Source organism: Triticum aestivum, chromosome 2A (assembly GCF_018294505.1).
Source record: "Triticum aestivum cultivar Chinese Spring chromosome 2A, IWGSC CS RefSeq v2.1, whole genome shotgun sequence".
NCBI lineage: Eukaryota > Viridiplantae > Streptophyta > Magnoliopsida > Poales > Poaceae > Triticum > Triticum aestivum.
The window spans coordinates 36,585,146-36,596,222 of NC_057797.1; the positions used below are offsets into that span (position 1 = coordinate 36,585,146).

The 11,077-nt window shown below is 48.7% G+C and overlaps 1 protein-coding gene across 1 annotated transcript; it reads right to left on the reverse strand.

The window, feature by feature from the left end:
- Positions 1–5,414: 5,414 nt before the first annotated feature.
- Positions 5,415–9,474, reverse strand: LOC123184523 (two-component response regulator ORR42). The gene is made up of 3 exons (XM_044596620.1): positions 9,391–9,474; positions 6,105–6,326; positions 5,415–5,776 (listed from the first exon to the last, which is right to left on the reverse strand). The coding sequence occupies exons 1-3, from the start codon at positions 9,472–9,474 to the stop codon at positions 5,588–5,590; spliced, it is 495 nt and encodes a 164-aa protein (XP_044452555.1). The 3' UTR covers positions 5,415–5,587.
- Between the last annotated feature and the right edge of the window lie 1,603 nt (positions 9,475–11,077).

Here is an 11,077-nt window from a genome sequence, read left to right on the forward strand (position 1 = left end):
TTCGAGGTTATCAAGCGCTCCGTCTGCATCGAAGGTGCCCGTAGGGCCCTTGCCCGTGCTAAGGTGCACTGGGGCAAGCTAGATGCTGAGAAGCTTGTGAAGGACGGGACACCGCCAGGGAAAGAGCATCGTAAGCCCAAAAATTACTATAAGGATGTTCTAAAGGGTGCCCGCCTTTTGGCGGATGAATGTACTAGAGATGTAATTTTTGAGTAAAACTCGCTCGTTTTTGTCCCGTGCGCTGGAAACTTGTTCATATGCGCTTAGCAATGCTGTTTGGATTTAAAATATTACCTTCTATGCGGCTGTTTATCAATTCTGAGAGATGGCGAGCCATCGGCTTCTGCCCCCATGCCGCTAGTGCTGGGGTGTTCGGGGATAAACCTAAGCACTCTTTTTTCCATGTTTGGGTCCTTCGAGGGAGGCGCTCAGCCCAGCGAACGAGGCAAACGGACTATAACGCGTGAACACTCTCACTTAGCCATAGAATTCTATAATTTTAAATTTCGGCGAAGCCCCTAGTATTCGGAAGGCCGATTTCGGGGCGCTATCCATTCCTTGGCCGGACAGAGCCGACTCCTCGCCCGAAGCGGCATAAGTCTTTAGGGACTCAAAAAAACCTCTCGAACAGCGACCAGCTCTCGCTTCATCATGACAGTCAGTTTTAGCTTTCTCCAGTGAGGTGCTCAGCCCAGCTCAACTGGGGCACAATCGCAGTGGTTCTCCTAGTGCTACCTTAGCCGATATAGCGGAACGTAAGGCACCAAAACATAGAAGCTGGGCAAACCCAACTATTGACCCAAAACATGATTCGGAGCCGATGCATATAATGCTATAAGTTCGGGGTGCCGCACTTGTGAAAGTGTTCGGACTTCTCACACCATATTGAGGGGTACTGAAGCCCCTGGCGTATTTTAGCCATACCAGATTGTACGGGTGCAACATGTCGTTAAGGAACAATTATGTATAAAAAGGTAATGCAAAAATAGACAATAGCTATGCGTTGTTTATTAAAAATAGCTGCGATCAAAGCAGAACGATACAAGTAATGCAAGAAACGAAAAGTTGGCCTATTGAACATGTCTGCTCCAGGGGCAAGCTGCGGAATAGTATGCGAAACAGGTATACTACTCGTGATAGAGACCACCTGGGATTTCCGTGATGCGGCATGGCTTGTCTCCTTCCCTGGTTCTTGCATCATTTGTGCGGCAATTGAACTGTCGAACTGGCCTTCCGAAGAGTAGAGTCCTGGAAGTAAGAGAAAAGTAAAAAAATCGGCAGCCCCTGGTGTGGTTTAAACCGTGTTTTGGGCGTGCCGTGATGGTGCCCCTCCCCCTATGCCCATGGTATTTCTAGAGCGTAGTTATGTACGCGAAGTACTGGCATCGCCTTTTTGCGAGGGTTGGGGTTGGGGCCGTATTGCTACGCCTTCTCGAAACGTGCCAGGCGGTCTTGTTGTAGGTTACTCCGGGCGTGTTTGACGGTGTCCGGACGTTTAATGGCCGGACTGGAGAACTGCCTGGAGAGGCTGCTTTGTACTTCCGCTGCAAGGGACGCCGTGTGCTCCTCCGTTCGGAGGGAGCGTTCGGTGTTTCCATTAACCGTAATTACTCCTCGAGGGCCTGGCATCTTGAGCTTAAGGTATGCGTAGTGCGGGACCACATTGAACTTGGCGAATGTGGTTCGCCCGAGCAGTGCATGATAACCACTGCGGAGCGGGACTATGTCGAAGATTAACTCCTCGCTTCGGAAATTATCCAGAGATCCGAAGACCACTTCAAGTGTGACTGAGCCTGTGCAGTTGGCCTCTACACCTGGTATTACGCCTTTAAAGGTCGTTTTGGTGGGCTTAATCCTCGAGGGATCTATGCCCATTTTCCGCACTGTATCCTGGTAAAGCTGGTTCAGGCTACTGCCGCCGTCCATAAGGACTCTAGTGAGATGAAATCCATCAATAATTGGGTCGAGAACCAATGCGGCGAATCCGCCATGACGGATGCTAGTGGGATGGTCTCTTTGATCAAAGGTGATCGGGCAGGAGGACCATGGGTTGAACTTTGGGGCGACTGGCTCTACTGCGTATATGTCCCTTAACGCACGCTTCCGCTCCCTTTTGGGGACGTGGGTGGCGTATATCATGTTCACCGTCCGCACTTGTGGGGGAAAACCCTTCTGTCCATTGTTGTTCGGCGGCCGGGGCTCCTCGTCGTCATCGCTATGCAACCCCTTGTCTTCATTATCGGCGCTTAATCTGCCTGTCTGCTTGAACACCCAACAGTCCATGTTGGTGTGATTGGCCGGCTTTTCGGGGGTGCCATGTATTTGGCACAAGCGGTCGAGTATTCGGTCCAACCTGGACGGGCCCCTAGGATTCCTTTTAAATGAATTTTTTCGCTGGCCGGATTTAGAGCCTCTGAATCCGGCATTAACTGCCGTGTCCTTAGCATTGTCGCTGTTGATGCGGCGCTTCTGCTGGTTGCGACGCGACCTGCCACTAATGTCCCTGGTGTCCGAACGACCAGGGTTCTTGGTCATATTGTTGCTACGAGCAAGCCAGCTGTCTTCTCCCGCGCAAAAGCGGGTCATGAGTGCCGTGAGTGCTGCCATAGATTTCGGCTTTTCCTTTCCGAGGTGCCGGGCAAGCCACTCGTCCCGGATATTATGTTTGAAGGCTGCTAGGGCCTCTACGTCCGGACAGTCGATTATTTGATTTTTTTTCTTTGTTAGGAACCGTGTCCAGAATTGCCTGGCCGATTCGTCTGGCTGCTGAATTACGTGGCTTAGGTCGTCAGCGTCTGGCGGTCGCACATAAGTTCCCTGGAAATTGTCGAGGAATGCGGCTTCCAGGTCCTCCCAACAGCTGATTGACCCTGTTGGCAGGTTGTTAAGCCACTGCCGGGCTGGTCCTTTAAGCTTGAGTGGGAGGTATTTGATGGCGTGGAAATCATCTCCGCGGCCATGTGGATATGAAGGAGATAATCCTCGATCCATACCGCGGGATCTGTTGAGCCATCATATGATTCGATGTTTACGGGTTTGAAACCCTCGGGGATTTGATGATCCATTATTTCGTCTGTGAAGCACAATGGGTGTGCGGCGCCTCTGTACTGGGCTATATCATGACGTAGCTCCAATGAGCTTTGTCTACTGTGTTCGGCCCTGCCGAATTTGTGACCGGCGTGATGGTTACCGTCTCGAACCGTGGGGCGCCCACGCGATCCGTAGATCGATCTTGTTTGCCTTGCCTTTTCCTCCAACATATTACGTAAGTCCGGCGCATATTCCCGTGCCTTGGTACGGGGTGCAGCTTGGGTGGAGGGCCATGAGGCCTCTCTATCGCGGCCATGAGGTGGCTTGTCGGCCGTGTCGAGTGCTTCCTCCTCTAATCGGGGTAGCACCCTGCACTTTGGGTAGCTCTTGGAGGGGCGTTCGAGTTTATGCTCTTCGGCCGCAAGGACTTCAGTCCATCTGTCGACTAGTAGATCTTGATCAGATTTAAGCTGTTGCTGTTTTTTCTTGAGGCTTCTTGCCGTGGCCATAAGCCTGTGTTGAAAACGCTTTTGTTCGACGGGATCCTCTGGCACGACGAATTCGTCGTCGTCGAGTCTTGCCTCGTCTTCGGAGGGAGGCATATAATTATCGTCCTCGACCTCTCTATCAGTCGCTCTCTCATGAGGGCTGGTTTCTCCATCCTCCTGTACTAAATCTTGCTCGGGGGGATGTTCTTCGGCGCTTTCTGGGGTATTATTATCTCCCGTGCTGGAATCGCCGTTTTTGTGTTGGCGGGATTTTGAGCGGCGCCTCTGACGCTGGCGCTTTTGCTGTTTCTTGGAGGGGTCATCCTCCGCTGTTCCATCGCCATCTCCCTCTTTTGGGGTGTCCACCATGTATATGCCATATGATGAGGCGGCTTTCCAGGGCCTAGTAGGCGCTAGTTCTTCATCATCTCCTTCATCGGCGTCCATACCGTCGATGTCTTCGGAGTCGAAGTCGAGCATGTCAGTTAAATCATCGACAGTGGCTACCAAGTGGGTGGTGAGTGGGCTTTGAATTTCTTCATCGTCCGTACCCCAACCTTGCTGACCGTAGTCCGGCCAGGGCTCTCCTGATAAAGAGAGAGACTTCAGTGACTTCAGGATATCGCCGAAAGGCGAGTGCTGAAAGACGTCTGCGGCCGTGAACTCCATGATCGGCGCCCAATCGGATTCGCTCGGCAGGGGCGCGGAGGGTTCGGAGTCCGGAGAAGAATCCGGCTCCATGGAGTCACGAGTCTTGCAGCGTACGGGGCTAGTGTTCGGGTCAACCGCCGTTGGGATCGCAGCCCCCGAGGTGGCGTCCAACCGCCCATCCTCGATCGGCGCGGTCGACTCCGAACTAGGGGTCGAAGCTGATGCGGGTGCGGCCTCCAGGGCACTGTTAGGCGGCAGAGCTAGATCATGCTCGTCGTGACAGTGCGGCGTGCTCGGCAGTGGTTCGAATCCATCGAAGATCAAGTCCCCGCAGATGTCGGCCGTGTAGTTTAAACTTCCGAATCTGACCTGACGGCCAGGGGCGTAGCTTTCGATCTGCTCTAGATGGCCAAGCGAATCGGCCCGCGGTGCGAAGCCGCCAAAGACGAAGATCTGTCCGGGGAGGAAGGTCTCACCCTGGACTGCATCACCATTAATGATCGTAGGAGCCATCGGGCCTGACGGCGACGGCACAGAGGAACTCTCAATGAAAGCACCAATGTTGGTGTCAAAACCGGCGGATCTCGGGTAGGGGGTCCCGAACTGTGCGTCTAGGCCGGATGGTAACAGGAGGCAGGGGACATGAAGTTTTACCCAGGTTCGGGCCCTCTCGATGGAGGTAAAACCCTACGTCCTGCTTGATTAATATTGATGATATGGGTATTACAAGAGTTGATCTACCACGAGATCAGAGAGGCTAAACCCTAGAAGCTAGCCTATGGTATGATTGTTGATGTGTATGTTGTCCTACGGACTAAAACCCTCCGGTTTATATAGACACCAAAGAGGGTTAGGGTTACATAGAGTCGGTTACAATGGTAGGAGATCTGAACATCCGTATCGCCAAGCTTGCCTTCCACGCCAAGGAAAGTCCCTTCCGGACACGGGACGGAGTCTTCAATCTTGTATCTTCATAGTCCAGGAGTCCGGCTTGAAGGTATAGTTCGGCTATCCGAATACCCCCTAATCCAGGACTCCCTCAATCAGTGATGGATTAATAATAGCGGTCATTAATTGGATATGCCACACTAACCATTAACTAGTAGTCCGGACAATATAACAGTTAAAAAATATTGATAGTCAAATAATTTTCCTCTCAAAATGGTACATGACTCACAACATGAAACCTGAGTTAGTGAGAAGCCTTGGCCAAAAACATAAAGACCTATAGATCATATCGATCCAATATATCATAGGTATCATATTATCATGGATAATGATGTCTTGCCATTAACATGAAGTTCTCGAAATCAAATGATACATTTGAACAAGCAACACAACAATGGAGACTGAAGCAGACATAGATCGAAAAGTTATACATTATTATTTCCTCCACCACTTAAGCAAGATGAATTGCGCTAGGCCATCTCATTCTTCTTCTTGTTGAAGACCTCCTGAATGATAGGGCCAAGAGCCTCCATCCTCATTGGTTTGGGCACAAATAAATCAGCACCAGCACTCATGAACGGCTCCATGGCATGGTTATCGGCAGAAACCCCAACCATCTTCACATCAGTTTCCCCCATAGCACGAATCTTCACAATTGCCTGTCGAGCAATATAAATATTATATTGTCTTTTCTTGTAAATAAGAGGATTATATGTAGTATATAAGATTGTTTAGGTAGTATATATACTATTTTTTGGTAGTATATATCATATTTTGTGCATACTTCATTTCGCGTACAAATATGTGCGTATTTCACAAATACAATGAAACTATGAGCTCACTTGCAATTTTTTCATATAACTCACTTTGGAGTATCTTAAATATAGTACATGAACATAATAAAAATAATAAAGTTGAGTATATACTACCACATGGTAGTATATATATGCCAAATACTTGCATATACAATGATATAGAATTAAGTACCTCTGGACAAGTCATGATGGGCATATTCTTATCGAACAAAACAATGTCAAACTTTTTCCCCGCAAGGAACAAATCAACAGCTTCCTTCCCATTCATGGCTAGAGTAACCTCACAGTGAAGTCTGAGCAGAATTGTTGAGAGGACCAACCTAGAAACTCCAATGTCCTCTAGAAGTAGTGCCTTGATAGAGGTGGATCCTTTGGCCTTGAGCTCCATGATCACCTAAATGAATTGCAAACACATGAATATATTTTATTCTTGATCCATGCATGCCATATTAGTACTTGCAAGCACATTGTTATTCTTGAAAAGAATCAACTAGCAAAATCTTAATATATTACTAAACTCATAGTTTAAACATCGCATAACACAATGAAACAAAATTGTCTATTTCAAACGAAACAATGACAGAGCTGAAAAAACCGATGCTCCAGGATAACATGCCAGCAATAATATATAAATGCATATAGATGGGTGCTAAGAACAACAACCATGAAGATATTGATTAATAGATCAAATTAAAATGAATACTTCCACCCTATACTGGTATAGATCCACCTCTAACATTCTCATGGATGTAAAGCATGGACACTATAAAAGCACCAGAAGCCTCACGATGAAACTAAAAGCACCAGAAGCCTGATGATAAAACAAGGCAGGAAAACAAATAATGTAACATGTAGCTGAAGCTTAGAGCCAGATGGTGCTTGAGGAGATTGGGGATCTTCCTACTCTTCCCACTAGATAGTCTGGTGGTTGGGTGCTGGTATGCCTCGTATGACAAGGTATTTATAGATGGGAAAAGGTAAGTGTGGCCAATGGACAACCTATCTCCACTGCCTTCACACGCGTAGAAAATCCGCACCGATCTTCGCCCAAGTATAAATGGAGAAATCAATATTGGTCGTGAATATTTTCTTATTAATGACTCATGTCCCCACATAAATATTCTCGATTGATGTTTATATGCAACTTAATGTTTCATATCTAAGGTCATGTATTAAACTATATGTCATCAAGTTACTAGAAGTTGTATGAGTTATACTTCCAAATTTTGAATGTTGGCCAATATACTATAGTTAATATTTTATTTTGAGAGACATGTTACAACGCATAAACTCACAACACACACACACACACACACACACCTATGAAGGCGAACACATATACCTACCACTGGGAGCAGCAATGTGATGTTGAGTCAATAGATATTGACATTGACAATGCCACCATAGGCACTTCATTGTAAAAGTCCAAGTCATTGCATTGAAATAATAATGTAAGAAATACTGAACTAAATATAGAAAATATTTGAGCACCCATGCGATGTGTAGAACTTGAACCTCGGGTAGGCTTGTTGCCGTAGAAAGTACCTGGCCATATAAGGCCAACTCCAACGCATGACTCCAACTGGTCCGTCCCCATCTGTTTAGGGCTAAACAGACACAAAACGCGACCCAACGCGCGGGAGCAAATGAACAAATGTCCTTTTTCTGTCTGCTTTTGAACCATTTCCGGTCCAAATTTGGGCCGCGTTTGCATCGAAAAGGACACGGGCGGACGAGTGCGACGCGTGCCCTTGTCCTCCCCTGGCCTGCCCGTCGGGGACATGGTCGTCCTTTTTTCTTCTCCTCCTCCCCTCCCCCTCGCCCCCATCCCCGCTATAGTCGCCGCCGGCATTTTCTCGTCCACCTCGCTGACTCACTGTCTCGTAGTCTACCCCAACCGACCACAAAACGACGGTCGGATATGTGCCTCTCTCGCCCCTGCACTGGTGGTCAACTGCTATACCTGCGGCCGCGGGATTTGGCGCATGCGGCTACCGGATTTGGCGAATCCGGCCGCATGTTACTGCGCCTTGCCATGGATTGGCAGGGTACTGGTTCGCACAACCATGGCCACGCCTCCGCGTCGCATGCAGGTACCGAATCTACCTCTTGTCGCTCGGATCTATACCCCGGCGATGGTTTGCCATCAAAGACATGGCCGGCCTCTGTCTAGGCTGGGCCCTGGCCCAACGGCTAGACGGTATTAATTTAGATGATGTTCTTGATGGTCATTATGTGATTTTATGCATCTCTAATCAAAATGGAACCAATAAGAAGTTTTGATTATAGATTTAATGAGCAAATGTGAAAGTGCAATCATGCTCTTAATCAAATTTTGATGTTGATGACAAAATACATACATGAGACTAATTATATTTGCTAAGTGAATACACATGATATTTGTCTTCTTGGCATCATTATGTAGGGATCATGGACACATCAAACGAGATATGACTCAAGAAGATGACAACAGAGAAGAAGTGTAGACTCCTTTATATAAATTTTGAGTTACAAGGATCCCGCACTATTAAGAGGGGATCCAACGAAAGTGCTATTGTGAGCTCGAGCTCACAGGCACCCTTTGCTACAGTACAAACAAAAAATATTTAAAAAGTTCAAAAAAATCTGAATTTTTTTGGCATCAAACATTGATATATTTTTCACATGCGTACAAATTTTCATGACAAAATGACATTCATGCAGGTCTCAGCAAAAAAAACAAAATCGATGCTCCAAAAAGCTTCCAAAAACAGCTTTTTTGGAGCATGATTTTGTTTTTTTTGCTGACACCTCCACCAATGTCATTTCATCACGAAAATTGGCACGCATGTAGAAAAAACATCAAAGTTTCTTGACAAAAAAGTTCAGATTTTTTTGAATTTTTTTACTATTTTTTTGGATTTTACTGTTCATCCGGGATCACTGGTGCCCGGGATCAATTCCTCCGCGTCCGGGATCCAAGTGGTATTTTCAAGATTTGTTCAAGTGTCAACATAATGTCACTATCATACTACAGGTATTGTAACACCCCTGTAATTAAGCTATAATGAATTCACCCTAATGATGCCCCTTCGCGTGGCCACCGAGCTCCTCCTCATCTGAGTTCATGTCTAGGATCTTCATCGTCGTCGCCCACGTCGCCTGCGGCCACGAGCTCAAGTCAGGAGCCCCTACATCGCCGGAATCGATGTCCTCGTCAAGCTCTGTCGTGCCACTCGCTGCTCACCGACCTGAGCCTCGCCAACCCGCTTTGCACCTCTATAGTCTCACTATGAGCCCCGTCGTCTTTCCTCTCTATCTTTCTGCTTGTGTGCGCCCCCTAGCTAGCTCCGTGGCCATTGACGGTGCTCGTTGCCACCATTCGCATCACCGCCGCGGCCACTACTTTCCAAGCTTGCATTCGAGCACCACATTGAGCTCCTGGAGCTCCTAGGAACCCAATGCCGCCGTTCGTTCGCCTTGTCGTCCTCCGCAGCCTCGCCAGCGTCCACCCCAAACTCCAACCGACGCCTCGCCTTAACGCCAATGCCAACTCCGGCCATCTCCAGTTGAACCGATGCCACCGTTGCATGCTCACCGCTTCTCTGATTCAAATGCGTCCTCCGTGCGCAAAATGGCCGCTAAAGACGCAATCCCGAACCCCACCACCGTTCTTCTGGTCGCCGAAGCTCTACCGCCGGCGAGCCACCGCGTTTGGACTGTCGTGAGTCACTGACACATGGGCCCGGCCTACCAGGAACGTCTTTTAGCACTAACAAAAAGTGTAATATGTCACTCACACACGGCCCCCAAATTAGCATTTACTTAATTGAAATAATATCCTATTAATTAACCCTTGTCACTGACCACTAGGCCCCACCTCCTAATTATAGTTAATTAAACTAATTAAAATGCTGACAAAACCCCGCTAACCAGTGAGTCCCATTGGTCAGGTTTGACTAGTCAACCTAACTGTTGACTGCTGACTCAACAGTCAATAGGCCCCACCTGTCAGTAACAATCCGTAGTTTACCGATTTATGCACGTACTTCCGCTGGTTATCATTTCTATGTAAGCTTTGTGTTCTCCTTTGTAATATTCAATTATGCCATGCAAAGGAAAATCAAGGATTACTATTCTTTGTACATATGTAGTGTATTTTTCATTCCAGTAGTAATAGTTAAAGTAGAGGACAGATGTAGTGACATAGATGGTCGAAGGCTATTTGGGGCAGCCCCAAGCCCTACATCGCTCGTGGTGCTCCTTGGTTGTTCAAGAAGGACCTCCTCAACGAGATAACAGATCCCTAAGCTAAGTTTACTTCTCCATTTCCGTAGCAATCTTCGCTCCTTTTTTGATCAATTCGTTTGTTGGCGCCATGGGCTGCAGCACACGATGGCGATCACAGAAGATACGCTAGAAGAGGAGGAAGAAGAACACGGAGAATTTTTCCTGCGCCCGAACGCCGGCCGCATATACGGCTTTTCTGTATTTCACCTCTAGCTCGAACTTGATTTCCTCAGCGATTACACAGGAGTGGAGAGGGTTTAATACCCGCGAGCTTCGACACGCCGGGCCGCGCTCGATTGCACCCACCTATCACTCGCCACGCCCTGCTCGCTCCGGCTCGCGCACTCCGATCGTGCACGCACACGATCGCCGCGGGCATGCTGCGCACGCGACGCGGTCCTCTCCTCCTAATCCCTCGTTAGCTAACCCACGCAGCCACGCGCACACACGCGCTGACTCGCACACACACGCACACCTACACTCAGGCACACACGCACACACCCGAGCCCGCCATAGGCCGGACCTGACGCGACCAGGACATGCACACACACGCGCACGTTCTCAGCCCCGCCGTGGCTTATTTCCTACATTTCACCCCCTAAGCCACGACCTAGAGGAGGCCGGCGTCCTCGATTCCGACGTCCGCCAGCAACGCGTGCTCCGTTGCTGGCTCCCACCGCAGCTGGGGCAGTCCCGCTTGAAATGGCTACGCTCGCTGCACTTGTAGTAGTGCCCGTGTCTGTTGCCGCCGTTGCCCGATGCCATGCTTCGCCCGTCGTCGTCGTCGTCCCGAGCGCCGCTCCCGCGCGCGCCACTACGCCATGGTTAGGAGGAGTTGATCAGCCCCGCGCTCGCCGCCGTATTGTCCATGGCGCC